A 24,836-nucleotide genomic window follows, 5' to 3' on the forward strand; every position below is an offset into this window, starting at 1 on the left:
TCTTCCTTAATGAAGTAGCCTTGTTGATTCAGGGTGAAACAGTGACAACTTTCTTCAGAACCATGGCAGGTACACTGCATGAAGATGGAGGCTTATCTGACACTCTCAACTTCTTTGTTGGATACCATTTTGGTGTTGCCCAATGGCCTATGGTCTGAGGACCATGATGAGACCATTCTTTGCAGAGATACTGTGGGATTATCCACGGTCATGGTAAAGTGAGAACAAAAATATTGAGATCTATACTCAGATTCTGATTTCTAATTTTGTTTCAGCCCCCTTCATTGGTTACCTAGCTAAACTGACTTTACTGATTATTGTTATTGTTTATGTGCATGTCTATGTGCATATGATTACGGAGGATATACTAATTTGTGGCATTTCCATTTGAGTTACATGGACACTTTACATGAATTTACGTTCTGAGAAATTTTGCAGGTGCTTACCTAGCTAGATTAAATTCTCTCTAAAACTGTGCTAGCTGGTAGACAATAATATCCTCATCTAACTGCACATAATGGAAAAACAGTTACCATGAAGACAGCACATTGATCAGAGGACATACAGTTATCTACGGATGGTAAATGGACCCCATTCCTGGATGATCTAGGTAAGGGTTCCATGAGATTCTCTGGCCCTAATTACTGGCAGAGATACGGAAATACTTTGAATTCAAGCTCCACCTTACACTCAGCCTGATGTCCACAAAAGATAGGTTTATGTAAATTTTCATTTAAGGTAGACTTGTATTACAGAAACATCCAGTTTATCCATTATATTTGTTACCCAAACAACTTCAGAGAGAGAAAAATTAAGCTGTTGTCATGACTTGCATTAATGAAACAAATATTGTCAATGTAAGTATTATTTGTGCACACAGAGTTTTTGGCCTTGCCAAGATCACATGGTTCAATGTTGTACAACCCTTGGAACCTGTGATCCATGACATTGTGTTCTGTCATAAATACTGTGACTGCCTTACAAGTAGAGGGACACGAATATACAGAATTGATATTTCCACTGTCCTTTTTTCATACTTTTTTCCATATTCATGTACATGATCGCTTTAAATTTACGTGGAATGAGTTGTTGTCACCACTACTATTCTTCCACAGAGTTGTTGAAAGGCTCCCCCATCAGTGACAGCTCTATGGTAGAACTGCTAAATGTTCTATTTGAGACGAACGATCAGTCTTCTACCATATTGATGTCATGACATCACCCTAGAAAGGATGGTACCTTCAGACTAAATATTCTCTTTTTCCCACCTATGATACTTTTCCCAGTATAGACAGATTAAATAAACACTTCTGGAAACCAAGTCAAACCCATGGCTCTGCTATATATAGCATAATACACTAGAATCTAGAGTCTTGAGGAAATTGCTAAGTTTCTAATTCTAATGACTCAAAACATAAAAGAGGTAAATTGCAGATGGGATTATTCATACATCTGCACTCATTTCCTTGATACCATAACGTTCTTTAACACCGACTTGTTAATGTTTTCTGAGAGGTTTTTTATACTAGATGCCATAAAAAGAGGGAACTAGAGGTCTTAACAAGGCTCTCTAGATAACCCCTTATGCTCTTTGTCTCCTCATTTGTACTTCACTTGCTTATCACAATAGTATCTATATTTGTGACTAGAAACGATGGCCTCCAGAGGGCCACCACCCGAAAGGTCAATCAAACCACATGCTCTAAAAGCTGTGGGACGTGTGTGTGCGTGTGTGTGCGTGTGTGTGTGTGTGTGTGTGTGTGTGTGTGTGTGTGTGTATGTACCTGTAGAAGAGCTATAAGGTAAGATGTGTTTTCAAGTTCTGCTTCTGTTGCCTCCACAAAGGAGTCACCTTGGTCAAATTGTACTATGGGTACAGACTTTGGAGCTACCACAAAATTATATAGATACACTGAAACACTGCAAGACACTAGTGTGGGAAACTATCTGCTTTTGGGACTGAAGTATTAACATACTTTAGTAGTTATTAAATAAACCTAGAGCCAAAACTTCTGCTTGGAAGTAACTCAAGTTCAAGGCCAGCCTAAGCTATAGAGTTCTAGTATTAATTCTTTCTTATAGTGGGGAAATAGCCTCTTAGTGCAGGAGTAAGTTTTGGTAACTATATTCTTAAATGCAGATTTATGAAACAAAATAAAAGAACACCTGAAGAACCTAATATAGACCAAAGTTACCTGGAATATTATCCTTACCAACACTTCTTTCTCTGTTAGAAGTTAATTGCTTCGTTCTTTCTGTGTCGGTTTTTGAGAATGAAACCTGACATGCAGGGCCACCTGCTTCATCAGCACCTAAAAAAGGAAGTGCATGAATTAGGTATAATTAATTCAAAATATTTAAAAAATATTTGAAAATTTGTGTGTGGCACATGACTAGAATCCCAAAATTAAGGAGGTGGTTACATGAGGTGGCAAGGCCATCATGGAAAGGCCAGCCTAGGATATATCAAACTTTGTCTCCACAATTACCTGTGTAAATGTATGAATTCAAATTTCTGGTAAGTTTCCTATACCATTACACTTTAGGTTCATTACTTCAAAAAATAATAATAAACACAAGACTCTGCACCTCATTTCACCATTCATTTATAGAGACTATAGAAACATGAATATTTCCCCTTCCTTAATGAAGTAGCCTTGTTGATTCAGGGTGAACAGTGACAACTTTCTTCAGAACCATGGCAGGTACACTGCATGAAGATGGAGGCTTATCTGACACTCTCAACTTCTTTGTTGGATACCATTTTGGTGTTGCTGAATGGCCTATGGACTGAGGAGCATGATGAGACGATTCTTTGCAGAGATACTGTGGGATTATCCACGGTCATGATAAAGTGAGAACAAAAATATTGAGATCTATACTCAGATTCTGATTTCTAATTTTGTTTCAGCCCCCTTCATTGATTACCTAGCTAAACTGACTTTACTGATTATTGTTATTGTTTATGTACATGTCTATGTGCATATGATTACGGAGGACATACTAATTTGTGGCATTTCATTTGAGTTACATGGAGACTTTACAGGAATTTACGTTCTGAGGAATTTTGCAGGTGCTTACATAGCTAGATTAAATTCTCTCTAAAACTGTGTTAGCTGGTAGACAATAATATCCTCATCTAACTGCACATAATGGAAAAACAGTTACCATGAAGACAGCACATTGATCAGAGGACACACAGTTATCTACGGATGGTAAATGGACCCCATTCCTGGATGATCTAGGTAAGGGTTCCATGAGATTCTCTGGCCCTAATTACTGGCAGAGATACTGAAATACTTTGAATTCAAGCTCCACCTTACACTCAGCCTGATGTCCACAAAAGATAGGTTTATGTAAGTTTTCATTTTAAGGTAGGCTTGTAATACAGAAACATCCAGTTTACCCATTATATTTGTTACCCAAACAACTTCAGAGAGAGAAAAATTAAGCTGTTGTCATGACTTGCATTAATCAAACAAATATTGTCAATGTAAGTATTATTTGTGCACACAGAGATTTTGGCCTATCCAAGATCACATGGTTCAATGTTGTACAACCCTTGGAACCTGTATCCATGACATTGTGTTCTGTCATAAATACTGTGACTGTCTTATAAGTGGAGGGACACGAATATACAGAATTGATATTTCCAGTGTCCTTTTTTCATACTTTTTTCCATATTCATGTACATGATCGCTTTAAATTTACGTGGGATGAGTTGTTGTCACCACTACTATTCTTCCACAGAGTTGTTGAAAGGCTCCCCCATCAGTGACAGCTCTATGGTAGAACTGCTAAATGTTCTATTTGAGACGAACGATCAGTCTTCTACCATATTGATGTCATAACATCACCCTAGCAAGGATGGTACCTTCAGACTAAATATTCTCTTTTTCCCACCTATGATACTTTTCCCAGTATAGACAGATTAAATAAACACTTCTGGAAACCAAGTCAAACCCATGGCTCTGCTATATAAAGCATAATACACTAGAATCTAGAGTCTTGAGGAAATTGCTAAGTTTCTAATTCTAATGACTCAAAACATAAAAGAGGTAAATTGCAGATGGGATTATTCATACATCTGCACTCATTTCCTTGATACCATAACGTTCTTTAACACCGACTTGTTAATGTTTTCTGAGAGGTTTTTTTATACTAGATGCCATAAAAAGAGGGACCTAGAGGTCTTAACAAGGCTCTCTAGATAACCCCTTATGCTCTTTGTCTCCTCATTTGTACTTCACTTGCTTATCACAATAGTATCTATATTTGTGACTAGAACCGATGGCCTCCAGAGGGCCACCACCCGAAAGGTCAATCAAACCACATCCTCTAAAAGCTGTGGGACGTGTGTGTGTGTGTGTGTGTGTGTGTGTGTGTGTGTGTGTGTGTGTGTGTGTGTGTATGTACTTTTAGGAGAGCTATAAGGTAAGATGTGTTTTCACGTTCTGCTTTTGTTGCCTCCACAAAGGAGTCACCTTGGTCAAATTGTACTATGGGTACAGACTGTGGAGCTACCACAAAACTATATAGATACACTGAAACACTGCAAGACACTAGTGTGGGAAACTATCTGCTTTTGGGACTGAAGTATTAACATATTTTAGTAGTTATTAAATAATCCTAGAGCCAAAACTTCTGCTTGGAAGTAATTCAAGTTCAAGGCCAGCCTAAGCTATAGAGTTTTAGTATTAATTCTTTCTTATAGTGGGGAAATAGTCTCTTAGTGCAGGAGTAAGTTTTGGTAACTATATTCTTAAATGCAGATTTATGAAACAAAATAAAAGAACACCTGAAAAACCTAATATAGACCAAAGTTACCTGGAATATTATCCTTACCAACACTTCTTTCTCTGTTAGAAGTTAATTGTTTCGATCTTTCTCTGTCGGTTTTTGAGAATGAAACCTGACGGGCAGGGCTACCTGCTTCATCAGCACCTAAAAAAGGAAGTGCATGAATTAGGTATATTTAATTCAAAATATTTAAAAAATATTTGAAAATTTGTGTGTGGCACACGACTAGAATCCCAATATTAAGGAGGTGGTTACAAGAGGTTGCAAGGCCATCATGGAAAGGCAAGCCTAGGATATATCAAACTTTGTTTCCAAAATTACCTGTGTAAATGTATAAATTCAAATTTCTGATAAGTTTCCTATACCATTGCACTTTATGTTCATTACTTAAAAAAATAATAATGAACACAAGACTCTCCACCTCATTTCACCATTCATTTATCGAGACTACAGAAACATGAATATTTCCTCTGTCATAATGAAGTAGCCATGTTGATTCAGGGTGTAATAGTGACAACTTTCTTCAGAAGCATGGCAGGTACACTGCATGAAGATGGAGGCTTATCTGACACTCTCAACTTCTTTGTTGGATACCATTTTGGTGTTGCCCAATGGCCTATGGATTGAGCAGCATGATGAGACCATTCTTTGCAGAGATACTGTGGGACTATCCACGGTCATGATAAAGTGAGAACAAAAATATTGAGATCCATAATCAGATTCTGATTTCTAATTTTGTTTCAGCCCCCTTCATTGGTTACCTAGCTAAACTGACTTTACTGATTATTGTTATTTTTTATGTGCATGTCTATGTGCATATGATTACGGAGGACATAATAATTTGAGGCATTTCCATTTGAGTTACATGGAGACTTTACAAGAATTTACGTCCTGAGAATTTGTCAGGTGCTTACCTAGCTAAATTAAATTCTCTCTAAACCTGTGCTAGCTGCTAGACAATAATATCCTCATCTAATTGCACATAATGGAAAATCAGTTGCCATTAAGACAGCACTTTGATCAGAGGACACACAGTGATCTACGGATGGTAAATGGACCCCATTCCTGGATGATCTAGGTAAGAGTTCCACGAGATACTCTGGCCCTAATTACTGGCAGACATACTGAAATACTTTCAATTTAAGCTCCACCTTACATTCAGCCTGATGTCCACAAAAGATAGGTTTATATAAGGTTTCATTTTAAGGTAGGCTTGTACTACAGAAACATCCAGTTTATCCATTATATTTGTTACCCAAACAACTTCAGAGAGAGAAAAATTAAGCTGTGGTCATGACTTGCATTAATGAAACAAATATTGTCAATGTAAGTATTATTTGTGCACAGAGAGTTTTTGGCCTTGCCAAGATCACATGGTTCAATGTTGTACAACCCTTGGAACCTGTGATCCATGACATTGTGTTCTGTCATAAATACTGTGACTGTCTTACAAGTAGAGGGAGACTAATATACAGAATTGATATTTCCAGTGTCCTTTTTTCATACTTTTTTCCATATTCATGCACATGACCGCTTTAAATTTATGTGGAGTGAGTTGTTGTCACCACTACTATTCTTCCACAGAGTTGTTGAAAGGCTCCCCCGTCAGTGACAACTATATGGTAGAACTGCTAAATGTTCTATTTGAGACGAACGATCAGTCTTCTACCATATTGATGTCATGACATCACCCTAGCAAGGATGCTACCTTAAGACTAAATATTCTCTTTATCCCGCCAATGATACTTTTCACAGTATAGACAGATTAAATAAACACTTCTAGAAACCACATCAAACCCATGGCTCTGGTATATAAAGCATAATACACTAGAATCTAGAGTCTTGAGGAAATTGCTAAGTTTCTAATTCTAATGACTCAAAACATAAAAGAGGTAAATTGCAGATGGGATTATTCACATATCTGGACTCATTTCCTTGATACCAGAACGTTCTTTAACACTGACTTGTTAATGTTATCTGAGAGGTTTTTTATACTAGATGCCATAAAAAGAGGAGACCTAGAGGTCTTAACAAGTCTTCCTAGATAACCCATTATGCTCTTTGTCTCCTCATTTGTACTTCACTTGCTTATCACTATAGTATCTATATTTGTGACTAGAACCGATGGCCTCCAGAGTACCACCACCTGAAAGGTCAATCAAACCACGTGCTCTAAAAGCTGTGGGACGTGTGTGTGTGTGTGTGTGTGTGTGTGTGTGTGTGTGTGTGTGTGTGTGTGTGTGTGTGTGTGTGTTGTGTATGTACCTGTAGAAGACCTATAAGGTAAGATGTGTTTTCAAGTTCTGCTTCTGTTGCCTCCACAAAGGAGTCACCTTGGTCAAATTATACTATGGGCACAGACTTTGGAGCTACCACAAAACTATATAGATACACTGAAACACTGAAAGACACTAGTGTGGGGAACTCTCTGCTTTTGGGACTGAAGTATTAACACATTTTAGTTGTTATTAAATAATCCTAGAGCCAAAATTTCTGCTTGGAAGTAATTCAAGTTCAAGGCCAGCTTAAGCTATAGAGTTCTAGTATTAAATCTTTCTTATAGTGGGGAAATAGCCTCTTAGTGCAGGAGTAAGTTTTGGTAACTATATTCTAAAATGCAGATTTATGCAACAAAATGAAAGACCACCTGAAGAACCTAATATAGACCAAAGTTACCTGGAATATTATCCTTACCAACACTTCTTTCTCTGTTAGAAGTTAATTGCTTCGTTCTTTCTGTGTCGGTTTTTGAGAATGAAACCTGACGTGCAGGGCTACCTGCTTCATCAGCACCTAAAAAAGGAAGTGCATGAATTAGGTATATTTAATTCAAAATATTTAAAAATATTTGAAAATTTGTGTGTGGCACACGACTAGAATCCCAATATTAAGGAGGTGGTTCCCAGGGGTGGTAAGGCCATCATGGAAAGGCCAGCCTAGGATATATCAAACTTTGTCTCCAAAATTACCTGTGTAAATATATAAATTCAAATTTCTGATAAGTTTCCTATACCATTACACTTTAGGTTCATTACTTCAAAAAATAATAATAAACACAAGACTCTGCAACTCATTTAACCATTCATTTATGGAGACAATAGAAACATGAATATTTCCTGTGCCATAATGAAGTAGCCTTGTTGATTCAGGGTGAAACAGTGACAACTTTCTTCAGAAGCATGGCAGGTACACTGCATGAAGATGTAGGCATATCTGACACTCTCAACTTCTTTGTTGGATACCATTTTGGTGTTTCCGAATGGCCTAAGGACTGAGGAGCATGATGAGACCATTCTTTGCAGAGATACTGTGGGATTATCCACGGTCATGATAAAGTGAGAACAAAAATATTGAGATCTATACTCAGATTCTGATTTCTAATTTTGTTTCAGCCCCCTTCATTGACTACCTAGCTAAACTGACTTTACTGATTATTGTTATTGTTTATGTGCATGTCTATGTGCATATGATTTGTGGCATTTCCATTTGATTTACATGGAGACTGTCGAGGAATTTACGTTCTGAGGAATTTTGCAGGTGCTAACCTAGCTAGATTAAATTCTCTCTAAACCTGTGCTTGCTGCTAGGCAGTAATATCCTCATCTAATTGCACATGATGGAAAATCAGTTACCATGAAGACAGCACTTTGAATAGAGGACACACAGTGATCTACGAATGGTAAATGGACCCCATTCCTGGATGATCTAGGTAAGGGTTTCAGGAGATTCTCTGGCCCTAATTACTGGCAGACATACTGAAATACTTTCAATTCAAGCTCCACCTTACACTCAGCCTGCTGTCCACAAAAGAGAGGTTTATGTAAGTTTTCATTTTAAGTTCGGCTTGTACTACAGAAACATCCAGTTTATACATTATATTTGTTAACCAAACAACTTCAGAGAGAGAAAAATTAAGCTGTTGTCATGACTTGCATTAATGAAACAAATATTGTCAAGGTAAGTATTATTTGTGCACACAGAGTTTTGGGCCTTGCCAAGATCACATGGTTCAATCTTGTACAACCCTGGGAACCTGTGATCCATGACATTGTGTTCTGCCATAAACACTGTGACTGTCTTACAATTAGAGGGAGACTAATATACAGAATTGATATTTCCAGTGTCCTTTTTTCATACTTTTTTCCACATTCATGTACATGATCGCTTCAAATTTATGTGGAGTGAGTTGTTGTAACCACTACTATTCTTCCACAGAGTTGTTGAAAGGCTCCCCCATCAGTGACAGCTCTATGGTAGAAAGGCTAAATGTTCTATTTGAGACGAACGATCTGTCTTCTACCATATTGATGTCATGACATCACCCTAGGAAGGATGCTACCTTAAGACTCAATATTCTCTTTTTCCCACCTATGATACTTTTCCCAGTATAGACAGATTAAATAAACACTTCTAGAAACCAAGTCAAACCCATGGCTCTGGTATATAAAGCATAATACACTAGACTCTAGAGTTGAGGAAATTGCCAAGTTTCTAATTCTAATGACTCAAAACATAAAAGAGGTAAATTGCAAATGGGATTATTCATACATCTGCATTCATATCCTTGATACCATAACGTTCTTTAACACCGACTTGTTAATGTTATCTGAGAGGTTTTTTATACTAGATGCCATAAAAAGAGGAGTCCTAGAGGTCTTAACAAGGCTTCCTAGATAACCCCTTATGCTCTTTGTCTCCTCATTTGTACTTCACTTGCTTATCACTATAGTATCTATATTTGTGACTAGAACTGATGGCCTCCAGAGTACCACCACCTGAAAGGTCAATCAAACCACGTGCTCTAAAAGCTGTAGGAAGTGTGTGTGTGTGTGTGTGTGTGTGTGTGTGTGTGTGTGTGTGTGTGTGTGTGTGTGTATGTACCTGTAGAACAGCTATAAGGTAAGATGTGTTTTCAAGTTCTGCTTCTGTTGCCTCCACAAAGAGGCAACTTGGTCAAATTGTACTATGGGCACAGTCTTTGGAGCTACCACAAAACTATATAGATACGCTGAAACACTGAAAGACACTAGTGTGGGAAACTCTCTGCTTTTGGGACTGAAGTATTAAAATATTTTAGTAGTTATTAAATAATCCTAGAGCCAAATCTTCTGCTTGGAAGTAATTCAAGTTCAAGGCCAGCCTAAGCTATAGAGTTCTAGTATTAAATCTTTCTTATAGTGGGGAAATAGCCTCTTCGTGCAGGAGTAAGTTTTGGTAACTATATTCTTAAATGCAGATTTATGAAACAAAATAAAAGAACACCTGAAGAACCTAATATAGATCAACGTTTCCTAGAATATTATCCTTACCAACACTTCTATCTCTGTTAGAAGTTAATTGGTTCGTTCTTTCTGTGTCGGTTTTTGAGAAAGAAACCTGATGAGCAGGGCTACCTTCTTCATCAGCACCTGAAGAAGTAAGTGCATGAATTAGGTATATTTAATTCAAAATATTTAAAAATATTTGAAAATTTGTGTGTGGCACACGACTAGAATCCCAATATTAAGGAGGTTGTTACAAGGGGTTGCAAGGCCATCATGGAAAGCCAGCCTAGGATATATCAAACTTTGTCACCAAAATTACCTGTGTAAATGTATAAATTCAAATTTCTGATAAGTTTCCTATACCATTACGCTTTAGGTTCATTACTTCAAAAAATAATAATAAACACAAGACTGCACCTCATTTCACCGTTCATTTATAGATACTATAAAAACATGAATATTTCTTCTACCATAATGAAGTAGCCTTGTTGATTCAGGGTGAAACAGTAACAACTTATTTCAGAAGCATGGCAGGTACACTGCATGAAGATGGAGGCTTATGTGACCCTCTCAACTTCTTTGTTGGGTACCATTTTGGTGTTGCCGAATGGCCTATGGACTGAGGAGCATGATGAGACCATTCTTTGCAGAGATACTGTGGGATTATCCACGGTCATGATAAAGTGAGAACAAAAATGTTGAGATCTATACTCAGATTCTGATTTCTAATTTTGTTTCAGCCTCCTTCATTGGTTACCTAGCTAAACTGACTTCACTGATTATTGTTATTGTTTATGTGCATGTCTATGTGCATATGACTACGGAGGACATACTAATTTGTGGCATTTCCATTTGAGTTACATGGAGACTTTACAGGAATTTACGTTCTGAGGAATTTTGCAGGTGCTTACATAGCTAGATTAAATTCTCTCTAAACCTGTGCTAGATGATAGACAATAATATCCTCATCTAATTGCACATAATGGAAAATCAGTTACCATTAAGACAGCACTTTGATCAGAGGACACACAATGACTTACGGATGGTAAATGGACCCCATTCCTAGATGATCTAGGTAGGGGTTCCACGAGATTCTCTGGCCCTCATTACTGGCAGAGATATTGAAATACTTTCAATTCAAGCTCCACCTTATACTCAGCTTGATTTCCACAAAAGATAGGTTTATGTAAGTTTTCATTTTAAGGTAGGCTTGTACTACAGAAACATCCAGTTTACCCATTATATTAGTTACCCAAACAACTTCAGAGAGAGAAAAATTAAGCTGTGGTCATGACTTGCATTAATGAAACAAATATTGTCAATGTAAGTATTATTTGTGCACACAGAGTTTTTGGCCTTGCCAAGATCACATGGTTCAATGTTGTACAACCCTGGGAACCTGTGATCCATGACATTGTGTTCTGTAATAAAATCTGTGACTGTCTTACAAGGAGAGGGACACAAATATACAGAATTGATAGTTCCAGTGTCCTCTTTTCATATATTTTTCCACATTCATGTACATGATCGCTTTAAATTTACGGGGAGTGAGTTGTTGTCACCACTACTATTCTGCCACAGAGTTGTTGAAAGGCTCCCCCATCAGTGACAGCTCTATGGTAGAAAGGCTAAATGTTCTATTTGAGAGGAACGATCAGTCTTCTACCATATTGATGTCATGACATCACCCTAGCAAGGATGCTACCTTAAGACTAAATATTCTCTTTTTCCCACCTATGATACTTTTCCTAGTATAGACAGATTAAATAAACACTTCTAGAAACCAAGTCAAACCCATGGCTCTGGTATATAAAGCATAATACACTAGACTCTAGAGTCTTGAGGAAATTGCCAAGTTTCTAATTCTAATGACTCAATACATAAAAGAGGTAAATTGTAGATGGGATTATTCATACATCTGCTCTCCTATCCTTGATACCAGAACATTTTTTAACACTGACTTGTTAATGTTATGTGAAAGGTTTTTTATCCTAGATGCCATAAAAAGAGGAGACCTAGAGGTCTTAACAAGGCTTCCTAGATAACCCTTATGCTCTTTGTCTCCTCATTTGTACTTCACTTGCTTTTCACAATAGTATCTATATTTGTGACTAGAACCAATGGCCTCTAGAAGGCCACCACCTGAAAGGTCAATCAAACCTCGTGCTCTAAAAGCTGTGGGACGTGTGTTTTGTGTGTTTGTGTGTGTGTGTGTGTGTGTGTGTGTGTGTGTGTGTGTGTGTGTATGTACCTGTAGAAGAGCTATAAGGTAAGATGTGTTTTCAAGTTCTGCTTCTGTTGGCTCCACAAAGGAGTCACCTTGGTCAAATTGTACTATGGGTACAGACTTTGGAGCTACCACAAAATTATATAGATACACTGAAACACTGCAAGACACTAGTGTGGGAAACTATCTGCTTTTGGGACTGAAGTATTAACATATTTTAGTAGTTATTAAATAATCCTAGAGCCAAAACTTCTGCTTTGAAGTAATTCAAGTTCAACGCCACCCTAAGCTATAGAGTTTTAGTATTAATTCTTTCTTATAGTGGGGAAATAGCCTCTTAGTGCAGGAGTAAGTTTTGGTAACTATATTCTGAAATTCAGATTTATGAAACAAAATAAAAGACCACCTGAAGAACCTAATATAGACCAAAGTTACCTGGAATATTATCCTTACCAACACTTCTTTCTCTGTTAGAAGTTAATTGCTTCGTTCTTTCTATGTCGGTTTTTGAGAATGAAACCTGACGTGCAGGGCTACCTGCTTCATCAGCACCTAAAAAAGGAAGTGCATGAATTAGGTATATTTAATTCAAAATATTTAAAACATATTTGAAAATTTGTGTGTGGCACACAACTAAAATCCCAATATTAAGGAGGTGGTTACAAGGGGTTGCAAGGCCATCATGGAGAGGCCAGCCTAGGATATATCAAACTTTGTCTCCAAAATTATCTGTTTAAAATGTGTAAATTCAAATTTCTGATAAGTTTCCTATACCATTGAACTTTAGGTTCATTACTTAAAAAAATAATAATAAACCGAATTCTCTCTACCTCATTTCACCATTCATTTATAGAGACAATAGAAACATGAATATTTCCTCTGCCATAATGAAGTAGCCTTGTTGATTCAGGGTGAAACAGTAACAACTTTCTTCAGAACCATGGCAGGTACACTGCATGATAATGGAGGCATATCTGACACTCTCAACTTCTTTGTTGGATACCATTTTGGTGTTGGCCAATGGCCTATGGACTGAGGAGCATGATGAGACGATTCTTTGCAGAGATACTATGGGATTATCCACGGTCATGGTAAAGTGAGAACAAAAATATTGAGATCTATACTCAGATTCTGATTTCTAATTTTGTTTCAGCCCCCTTCATTGGTTACCTAGCTAAACTGACTTTACTGATTATTGTTATTGTTTATGTGCATGTCTATGTGCATATGATTACGGAGGACATATTAATTTGTGGCATTTCCATTTGAGTTACATGGAGACTTTACAAGAATTTACGTCCTGAGAATTTTTCAGGTGCTTACCTAGCTAGAGTAAATTCTCTCTAAACCTGTGCTAGCTGCTAGACAATAATATTCTCATCTAATTGCAAAAAGAATGGAAAAACAGTAACCATTAAGACAGCACTTTGATCAGAGGACACAGTGACCTACGGATGGTAATTGGACCCCATTCCTTCATGATCTAGGTAAGGGTTCCACGAGATACTCTGGCCCTAATTACTGGCAGAGATACTGAAATACTTTCAATTCAAGCTCCACCTTACACTCAGCCTGATGTCCACAAAAGGTAGGTTTCTGTAAGTTTCATTTTAAGGTAGACTTGTACTACAGAAACATCCAGTTTATCCATTATATTTGTTACCCAAACAACTTCAGAGAGAGAAAAATTAAGCTGTTGTCATGACTTGCATTAATGAAACCAATATTGTCAGTGTAAGTATTATTTGTGCACACAGAGTTTTTGGCCTTGCCAAGATCACATGGTTCAATGTTGTACAATTTTGGAACCTGTGATCCATGACATTGTGTTCTGTCATAAATACTGTGACTGTCTTACAAGTAGAGGTACACTAATATAGAAAATTGATATTTCCAGTGTCCTTTTTTCATACTTTTTTTCCACCTTCACGTACATGATCGCTTTAAATTTTCGTGGAGTGAGTTGTTGTCACTACTAGCATTCTTCCAGTGAGTTGTTGCAAATCTCCCCCATCAGGGACAGCTCTATGGTAGAACTGCTAAATGTTCTATTTGAGAGGAACAATCAGTCTTCTACCATATTGATGTCATGACATCACCCTAGCAAGGATGCTACCTTAGGACTAAATATTCTATTATTCCCACCTATGATACTTTTCCCAAATAGACAGATTAAATAAACTCTTCTAGAAACCAAGTCAAAGCCATGGCACTGATATATAAAGCATAATACCCTAGATCCTAGAGTCTAGAGGAAATTGCTAAGTTTCTAATTCTAATGACTCAAAACCTAAAAGAGGTAAATTGCAGATGGGATTGTTCATACATCTTTACTCATTTCCATGATACCAGAACGTTCTTTAACACCGACTTGTTAATGTTATCTGAGAGGTTTTTTATACTAGATGCCATAAATAGGAGGAGACCAAGAGGTCTTAACAAGGCATCCTATATAACCCCTTAGGCTCTTTGTCTCCTCATGTGAACTTCACTTGCTTATCACAATAGTATCTATATTTGTGACTAGAACGGATGGTCTTCAGATGACAACCACATGAAAGATCAATGAAACCACTGGCTCTAAAAGCTGTGGGAAGTGTGTGTGTGTGTGTGTGTGTGTGTGTGTGTGTGTGTTTGTGTGTGTGTGTGTGTGTGTGTGTGTGTTTGTGTACCTGTAGAAGAGCTATAAGTTAAAATGTATTCAAGTTCTGCTTCTGTTGCCTTCACAAAGGAGTCACCTTGGTCAAATTATATTGGGCACATACTTTGGAGCTTCCAGAAAACTATATATATACACTGAAACACTGAAAGATACTAGTGTGGGAAACTCTCTGCTTTTGGGAGTGAAGTGTTAACATATTTTAGTAGTTATTAAATAATCCTAGAGCCAAAACTTCTGCTTGGAAGTAATTCAAGTTCAATGACACCCTAAGCTATAGAGTTCTCGTATTAATTCTTTCTTATAGTGTGGAAATAGCCTCTTAGTGCAGGAGTAAGATTTGGTAACTATATTCTGAAATGCAGATTTATGAAACAAAATAAAACACCACCTGAAGAACCTAATATAGACCAAAGTTACCTGGAATGTTATCCTTACCAACACTTCTTTCTCGTTTAGAAGTTAATTGCTTCGTTCTTTCTGTGTCGGTTTTTGAGAATGAAACCTGACGTGCAGGGCTACCTGCTTCATCAGCACCTAAAAAAGGAAGTGCATGAATTAGGTATATTCAATTCAAAATATTTAAAAAATATTTGAAAACTTGTGTGTGGCACATGACTAGAATCCCAAAATTAAGGAGGTGGTTACAAGGGGTTGCAAGGCCATCATGGAAAGCCAGCCTAGGATATATCAAACTTTGTCTCCAAAATTACCTGTGTAAATGTATAAATTCAAATTTCTGATAAGTTTCCTATACCATTACACTTTAGGTTCATTACTTCAAAAATGATAATAAACACAAGACTCTCCACCTCATTTCACCATTCATTTATAGAGACTATAGAAACATGAATATTTCCTCTGCCATAATGAAGTAGCCTTGTTGATTCAGGGTGAAACAGTGACAACTTTCTTCAGAACCATGGCAGGTACACTGCATGAAGATGGAGGCATATCTGACACTCTCAACTTCTTTGTTGGATACGATTTTGGTGTTGCCGAATGGCCTATGGTCTGAGGACCATGATGAGACCATTCTTTGCAGAGATACTGTGGGATTATCCACGGTCATGGTAAAGTGAGAACAAAAATATTGAGAACTATACTCAGATTCTGATTTCTAATTTTGTTTCAGCCCCCTTCATTGGTTACCTAGCTAAACTGACTTTACTGATTATTGTTATTGTTTATGTGCATGTCTATGTGCATATGATTACGGAGGACATACTAATTTGTGGCATTTCCATTTGAGTTACATGGACACTTTACAGGAATTTACGTTCTGAGGAATTTTGCAGGTGCTTACCTAGCTAGAGTAAATTCTCTCTAAACATTTGCTAGCTGGTATACAATAATATCCTCATCTAATTGCACATAATGGAAAAACAGTTACCATGAAGACAGCACTTTGATCAGAGGACACACAGTGATCTACGGATGGTAAATGGACCCCATTCCTGGATGATCTAGGTAAGGGTTCCACGAGATTCTCTGGCCCTAATTACTGGCAGAGATACTGAAATACTTTCTTTTTTTTTTAAATCACATGTATTTTATTAAAATAATTAGCTTTACATTTTGTTAAATATGAATAATGTCATTTTTCATATACATATTAATATCTGTATATTTTAAACATCAACAGCAGTTTACATTTTCTTTTTTTTTTATTAACTTGAGTATTTCTTATATACATTTCGAGTGTTATTCCCTTTCCCGATTTCCGGGCAAATATCCCCCTCCCCCCTCCCCTTCCTTATGGGTGTTCCCATCCCAACCCTCCCCCCATTGCCGCCCTCCCCCCCACAGTCTAGTTCACTGGGGGTTCAGTCTTAGCAGGACCCAGGGCTTCCCCTTCCACTGGTGCTCTTACTAGGATATTCATTGCTACCTATGGGGTCAGAGTCCAGGGTCAGTCCATGTATAGTCTTTAGGTAGTGGCTTAGTCCCTGGAAGCTCTGGTTGCTTGGCATTGTTGTACTTTTGGGGTCTCGAGCCCCTTCAAGCTCTTCCAGTTCTTTCTCTGATTCCTTCAATAGGGGACCTATTCTCAGTTCAGTGGTTTGCTGCTGGCATTCGCCTCTGTATTTGCTGTATTCTGGCTGTGTCTCTCAGGAGCGATCTACATTCGGCTCCTGTCGGTCTGCACTTCTTTGCTTCATCCATCTTGTCTAATTGGGTGGCTGTATATGTATGGGCCACATGTGGGGCAGGCTCTGAATGGGTGTTCCTTCAGTCTCTGTTTTAATCTTTGCCTCTCCCTTCCCTGCCAAGGGTATTCTTTTTCCTCATTTAAAGAAGGAGTGAAGCATTCACATTTTGATCATCCGTCTTGAGTTTCGTTTGTTCTAGGGATCTAGGGTAATTCAAGCATTTGGGCTAATAGCCACTTATCAATGAGTGCATACCATGTATGTCTTTCTGTGATTGGGTTAGCTCACTCAGGATGATATTTTCCAGTTCCAACCATTTGCCTACGAATTTCATAAACTCGTTGTTTTTGATAGCTGAGTAATATTCCATTGTGTAGATGTACCACATTTTCTGTATCCATTCCTCTGTTGAAGGGCATCTGGGTTCTTTCCATTTTCTGGCTATTATAAATAAGGCTGCGATGAACATAGTGGAGCACGTGTCTCTTTTATATGTTGAGACATCTTTTGGGTTTATGCCCAAGAGAGGTATAGCTGGATCCTCAGGCAGTTCAATGTCCAATTTTCTGAGGAACCTCCAGACTGATTTCCAGAATGGTTTTACCAGTCTGCAATCCCACCAACAATGGAGGAGTGTTCCTCTTTCTCCACATCCTCGCCAGCATCTGCTGTCACCTGAGTTTTTGATCTTAGCCAATCGCACTGGTGTGAGGTGAAATCTCACGGTTGTTTTGATTTGCATTTCCCTTATGACTAAAGATTTTGAACATTTCTTTAGGTGTTTCTCAGCCATTCGGCATTCCTCAGCTGTGAATTCTTTGTTTAGCTCTGAACCTCATTTTTTAATAGGGTTATTTGTTTCCCTGCGGTCTAACTTCTTGAGTTCTTTGTATATTTTGGATATAAGGCCTCTATCTGTTGTAGGATTGGTAAAGATCTTTTCCCAATCTGTTGGTTGCCGTTTTGTCCTAACCACAGTGTCCTTTGCCTTACAGAAGCTTTGCAGTTTTATGAGATCCCATTTGTCGATTCTTGATCTTAGAGCATAAGCCATTGGTGTTTTGTTCAGGAAATTTTTTCCAGTGCCCATGTGTTCCAGATGCTTCCCTAGTTTTTTCTATTAGTTTGAGTGTGTCTGGTTTGATGTGGAGGTCCTTGATCCACTTGGACTTAAGCTTTGTACAGGGTGATAAGCATGGATCGATCTGCATTCTTCTACATGTTGCCCTCCAGTTGAACCAGCACCATTTGCTGAAAATGCTATCTTTTTTCCATTGGATGGTTTTGGCTCCTTTGTCAAAAATCAAGTGACCATAGGTGTGTGGGTTCATTTCTGGGTCTTCAATTCTATTCCATTGGTCTATCTGTCTGTCTCTGTACCAATACCATGCAGTTTTTATCACTACTGCTCTGTAATACTGCTTGAGTTCAGGGATAGTGATTCCCCCTGAAGTCCTTTTATTGTTGAGGATAGCTTTAGCTATCCTGGGTTTTTTGTTATTCCAGATGAATTTGCAACTTGTTCTGTTTAACACTTTGAAGAATTGGATTGGTATTTTGATGGGGATTGCATTGAATCTGTAGATTGCTTTTGGTAAAATGGCCATTTTTACTATATTAATCCTGCCAATCCATGAGCATGGGAGATCTTTCCATCTTCTGAGGTCTTCTTCAATTTGTTTCCTCAGTGTCTTGAAGTTCTTATTGTACAGATCTTTTACTTGCTTGGTTAAAGTCACACCGAGGTACTTTATATTATTTGGGTCTATTATGAAGGGTGTCGTTTCCCTAATTTCTTTCTCGGCTTGTTTCTCTTTTGTATAGAGGAAGGCAACTGATTTATTTGAGTTAATTTTATACCCAGCCACTTTGCCTAAGTTGTTTATCAGCTTTAGTAGTTCTCTGGTGGAACTTTTGGGATCACTTAAATATACTATCATGTCATCTGCAAATAGTGATATTTTGACCTCTTCTTTTCCGATCTGTATACCTTTGATCTCCTTTTGTTGTCTGATTGCTCTGGCTAGAACTTCAAGAACTATATTGAATAAGTAGGGAGAGAGTGGGCAGCCTTGTCTAGTCCCTGATTTTAGTCGGATTGCTTCAAGTTTCTCTCCATTTAGTTTAATGTTAGCAACTGGTTTGCTGTATATGGCTTTTACTATGTTTAGGTATGGGCCTTGAATTCCTATTCTTTCCAGGACTTATATCATGAAGTGGTGTTGAATTTTGTCAAATGCTTTCTCAGCATCTAATGAAATGATCATGTGGTTCTGTTCTTTCAGTTTGTTTATATAATGGATCACGTTGATGGTTTTCCGTATATTAAACCATCCCTGCATGCCTGGGATGAAGCCTACTTGATCATGTTGGATGATTGTTTTGATGTGCTCTGGAATTCGGTTTGCCAGAATTTTATTGAGTATTTTTGCGTCGATATTCATAAGGGAAATTGGTCTGAAGTTCTCTTTCTTTGTTGTGTCTTTGTGTGGTTTAGGTATAAGAGTTATTGTGGCTTCGTAGAAGGAATTCGGTAGGGCTCCATCTGTTTCAATTTTGTGGAATAGTTTGGATAATATTGGTATGAGTTCTTCTATGAAGGTTTGATAGAATTCTGCACTAAACCCGTCTGGACCTGGGCTCTTTTTGGTTGGGAGACCTTTAATGACTGCTTCTATTTCCTTAGGAGTTATGGGGTTGTTTAACTGGTTTATCTGTTCCTGATTTAACTTCGATACCTGGTATCTGTCTAGGAAATTGTCCTTTTCCTGAAGATTTTCAAATTTTGTTGAATATAGGTTTTTATAGTAAGATCTGATGATTTTTTGAATTTCCTCTGAATCTGTAGTTATGTCTCCCTTTTCATTTCTGATTTTGTTAATTTGGACGCACTCTCTGTGTCCTCTCGTTAGTCTGGCTAAGGGTTTATCTATCTTGTTGATTTTCTCAAAGAACCAACTTTTGGTTCTGTTGATTCTTTCTATGGTCCTTTTTGTTTCTACTTGGTTGATTTCAGCTCTGAGTTTGATTGTTTCCTGCCTTCTACTCCTCCTAGGTGTATTTGCTTCTTTTTGTTCTAGAGCTTTTAGGTGTGCTGTCAAGCTGCTGACATATGCTCTTTCCTGTTTCTTTCTGCAGGCACTCAGCACTATAAGTTTTCCTCTTAGCACAGCTTTCATTGTGTCCCATAAGTTTCAGTATGTTGTATCTTCATTTTCATTAAATTCTAAAAAGTTTTTAATTTCTTTCTTTATTTCTTCCTTGACCAGGTTATCATTGAGTAGAGCATTGTTCAATTTCCACGTATATGTGGGCATTCTTCCCTTATTGTTATTGAAGACCAGTTTTAGGCCGTGGTGGTCCGATAGCACGCATGGGATTATTTCTATCTTTCTGTACCTGTTGAGGCCCGTTTTTTGACCAATTATATGGTCAATTTTGGAGAAAGTACCATGAGGAGCTGAGAAGAAGGTATATCCTTTTGCTTTAGGATAGAATGTTCTATAAATATCCGTTAAGTCCATTTGGCTCATGACTTCTCTTAGTCTGTCGACATCACTGTTTAATTTCTGTGACCATGATCTGTCCATTGATGAGAGTGGGGTGTTGAAATCTCCCACTATTATTGTGTGAGGTGCAATGTGTGTTTTGAGCTTTAGTAAGGTTTCTTTTACGTATGTAGGTGCCCTTGTATTTGGGGCATAGATATTTAGGATTGAGAGTTCATCTTGGTGGATTTTTCCTTTGATGAATATGAAGTGTCCTTCCTTATCTTTTTTGATGACTTTTAGTTGTAAATTGATTTTATTTGATATTAGAATGGCTACTCCAGCTTGCTTCTTCTGACCATTTGCTTGGAAAATTGTTTTCCAGCCTTTCACTCTGAGGTAGTGTCTGTCTTTGTCTCTGAGGTGTGTTTCCTGTAGGCAGCAGAATGCAGGGTCCTCGTTGCGTATCCAGTTTGTTGATCTATGTCTTTTTATTGGGGAGTTGAGGCCATTGATATTGAGAGATATTAAGGAATAGTGATTATTGTTTCCCTTTATATTCATATTTGGATGTGAGGTTATGTTTGTGTGCTTTCATTCTCTTTGATTTGTTGCCAAGACGATTGGTTTCTTGCTTCTTCTAGGGTATAGCTTGCCTCCTTATGTTGGGCTTTACCATTTATTATCCTTTGTAGTGCAGGATTTGTAGAAAGATATTGTGTAAATTTGGTTTTGTCATGGAATATCTTGGTTTCTCCATCTATGTTAATTGAGAGTTTTGCTGGATACAGTAACCTGGGCTGGCATTTGTGTTCTCTTAGGTTCTGTATGACATCAGTCCAGGATCTTCTGGCCTTCATAGTTTCTGGCGAGAAGTCTGGTGTGATTCTGATAAGTCTCCCTTTATATGTTACTTGACCTTTTTCCCTTACTGCTTTTAATATTCTTTCTTTATTTTGTGCGTTTGGTGTTTTGACAATTATGTGACGGGAGGTGTTTCTTTTCTGGTCCAATCTATTTGGAGTTCTGTAGGCTTCTTGTATGTCTATGGGTATCTCTTTTTTTAGGTTAGGGAAGTTTTCTTCTATGATTTTGTTGAAGATATTTACTGGTCCTTTGAGCTGGGAGTCTTCACTCTCTTCTATACCTATTATTCTTAGGTTTGACCTTCTCATTGAGTCCTGGATTTCCTGTATGTTTTGGACCAGTAGCTTTTTCCGCTTTACATTATCTTTGACAGTTGAGTCAATGATTTCTATGGAATCTTCTGCTCCTGAGATTCTCTCTTCCATCTCTTGTATTCTGTTGGTGAAGCTTGTATCTACAGCTCCTTGTCTCTTCTTTTGGTTTTCTATATCCAGGGTTGTTTCCATGTGTTCTTTCTTGATTGCTTCTATTTCCATTTTTAATTCCTTCAACTGTTTGATTGTGTTTTCCTGGAATTCTTTCAGGGATTTTTGCGATTCCTCTCTGTAGGCTTCTTGTTTATTAATGTTTTCCTGTGTTTCCCTAAGTGTGTTCATGTCTTTCTTGAAGTCCTCCAGCATCATGATCAAATATGATTTCGAAACTAGATCTTGCTTTTCTGGTGTGTTTGGATATTCCATGTTTGTTTTGGTGGGAGAATTGGGCTCCGATGATTGCATGTAGTCTTGGTTTCTGTTGCTTGGGTTCCTGCGCTTGCCTCTCGCCATCAGATTATCTCTAGTGTTACTTTGTTCTGCTATTTCTGACAGTGGCTAGACTGTCCTATAAGCCTGTGTGTCAGGAGTGCTGTAGACCTGTTTTCCTCTCTTTCAGTCAGTTATGGGGATAGAGTGTTCTGCTTTCGGGCGTGTAGTTTTTCCTCTCTACAGGTCTTCAGCTGTTCCTGTGGGCCTGTGTCTTGAGTTCACCAGGCAGCTTTCTTGCAGCAGAAAATTTGGTCTTACCTGTGGTCCTGAGGCTCAAGTTCGATCGTGGGGTGCTGCCCAGGGTCTCTCTGCAGCGGCAGCAACCAGGAAGACCTGTGCCGCCCCTTCTGGGAGCTTCAGTGCACCAGGGTTCCAGATGGTCTTTGGCTTTTTCCTCTGGCGTCCGAGATGTGTGTGCAGGGAGCAGTCTCTTCTGGTTTCCCAGGCTTGTCTGCCTCTCTGAAGGTTTAGCTCTCCCTCCCACGGGATTTGGGTGCAGAGAACTGTTTATCCGGTCTGTTTCTTTCAGGTTCTGGCGGTGTCTCAGGCAGGTGTCCTGCCTCTCCTGGGCCCTCCCCCACGGGAGCCCAGAGGCCTTATACAGTTTCCTCTTGGGCCAGGGATGTGGGCAGGGGTGAGCAGAGTTGGTGGTCTCTTCCGCTCTGCAGCCTCAGGAGTGCCCACCTCCTGAAATACTTTCAATTCAAGCTCCACCTTACACTCAGCCTGATGTCCACAAAAGGTAGGTTTATGTAAATTTTCATTTTAAGGTAGACTTGTATTACAGAAACATCCAGTTTATCCATTATATTTGTTACCCAAACAACTTCAGAGAGAGAAAAATTAAGCTGTTGTGATGACTTGCATTAATGAAAAAATATTGTCAATGTAAGTATTATTTGTGCACAGAGAGTTTTTGTCCTTGCCAAGATCACATGGTTCAATGTTGTACAACCTTGGGAACCTGTGATCCATGACACTGTGTTCTGTCATAAACACTGTGACTGTCTTATAAGTGGAGGGACACGAATATACAGAATTGATATTTCCAGTGTCCTCTTTTCATCCTTTTTTCCACATTCATGTGCATGATCGCTTTAAATTTATGTGGAGTGAGTTGTTGTCACCACTACTATTCTTCCACAGAGTTGTTGAAAGGCTCCCCCATCAGTGACAACTCTATGGTAGAACTGCAAAATGTTCTATTTGAGACGAATGATCATTCTTCTACCATATTGATGTCATGACATCACCCTAGCAATGATGCTACCTTCAGACTAAATATTCTCTTTTTCCCACCTATGATACTTTTCCCAGTATAGACAGATTAAATAAACACTTCTAGAAACCAAGTCAGACCCATGGCTCTGGTATATAATGCATAATACACTAGACTCTAGAGTCTTGAGGAAATTGCTAAGTTTCTAATTCTAATGACTCAAAATTTAAAATAGGTAAATTGCAGATGGGATTATTCATACATCTGCACTCATTTCCTTGATACCAGAATGTTCTTTAACAATGACTTGTTAATGTTATCTGAGAGGTTTTTTATACTAGATGCCAAAAAGAGGAGACCTAGAGGTCTTAACAAGGCTTCCTAGATAAACCCGTATGCTTTTGTCTCCTCATTTGTACTTCACTTGCTTATCACAATAGTATCTATATTTGTGACTAGAACTGATGGCCTCCAGAGGGCCACCACCTGAAAGGTCAATCAAACCACGTGCTCTAAATGCTTTGGGATGTGTGTGTTTGTGTGTTTGTGTGTGTGTGTGTGTGTGTGTGTGTGTGTGTGTGTGTGTGTACTTTTAGGAGAGCTATAAGGTAAGATGTGTTTTCAAGTTCTGCTTCTGTTGCCTCCACAAAGGCGTCACCTTGGTCAAATTGTACTATGGGCACAGACTTTGGAGCTACCACAAAACTATATAGATACACTGAAACACTGCAAGACTCTAGTGTGGGAAACTTTCTGCTTTTGGGACTGAAGTATTAACATATTTTAGTAGTTATTAAATAATCCTAGAGCCAAAACTTCTGCTTGGAAGCAATTCAAGTTCAAGGCCATCCTAAGCTATAGAGTTCTAGTATTAATTCTTTCTTATAGTGGGGAAATAGCCCCTTAGTGCAGGAGTAAGTTTTGGTAACTATATCCTGAAATGCAGATTTATGAAACAAAATAAAAGACCACCTGAAGAACCTAATATAGACCAAAGTTACCTGGAATATTATCCTTACCAACACTTCTTTCTCTGTTAGAAGTTAATTGCTTCGTTCTTTCTGTGTCGGTTTTTGAGAATGAAACCTGACGTGCAGGGCTACCTGCTTCATCAGCACCTAAAAAAGGAAGTGCATGAATTAGGTATATTTAATTCAAAATATTTAAAAAATATTTGAAAATTTGTGTGTGGCACACGACTAGAATCCCAATATTAAGAAGGTGGTTACAAGGGGTTGCAAGGCCATCATGGAGAGGCCAGCCTAGGATATATCAAACTTTGTCTCCAAAATTACCTGTGTAAAATGTATAAATTTAAATTTCTGATAAGTTTCCTATACCATTGCACTTTAG

The 24,836-nt window shown here is 38.1% G+C and overlaps 1 protein-coding gene across 50 annotated transcripts in view; it reads right to left on the bottom strand.

Annotated features, from left to right (window-relative positions):
• Positions 1-24,836, bottom strand: part of Ccdc7a (coiled-coil domain containing 7A) — a 410,765-nt gene that overhangs the window by 160,980 nt on the left and 224,949 nt on the right. For 36 of the 50 annotated variants that reach the window (XM_063278219.1, XM_063278211.1, XM_063278233.1 and 33 more), the window contains 7 exons: positions 24,503-24,601; positions 15,371-15,487; positions 12,745-12,843; positions 10,110-10,208; positions 7,495-7,593; positions 4,846-4,944; positions 2,214-2,312 (listed from right to left, as the gene is read on the bottom strand). In XM_063278219.1, coding sequence (XP_063134289.1) covers positions 2,214-2,312; positions 4,846-4,944; positions 7,495-7,593; positions 10,110-10,208; positions 12,745-12,843; positions 15,371-15,487; positions 24,503-24,601 — 711 coding nt within the window. The remainder of the gene's footprint in view (positions 1-2,213; positions 2,313-4,845; positions 4,945-7,494; positions 7,594-10,109; positions 10,209-12,744; positions 12,844-15,370; positions 15,488-24,502; positions 24,602-24,836) is intronic. The other 14 variants (XM_063278216.1, XM_063278250.1, XM_063278228.1 and 11 more) reach the window with 8 other exon arrangements.

This window comes from Rattus norvegicus, chromosome 19, assembly GCF_036323735.1.
Source record: "Rattus norvegicus strain BN/NHsdMcwi chromosome 19, GRCr8, whole genome shotgun sequence".
Taxonomy (NCBI): domain Eukaryota; kingdom Metazoa; phylum Chordata; class Mammalia; order Rodentia; family Muridae; genus Rattus; species Rattus norvegicus.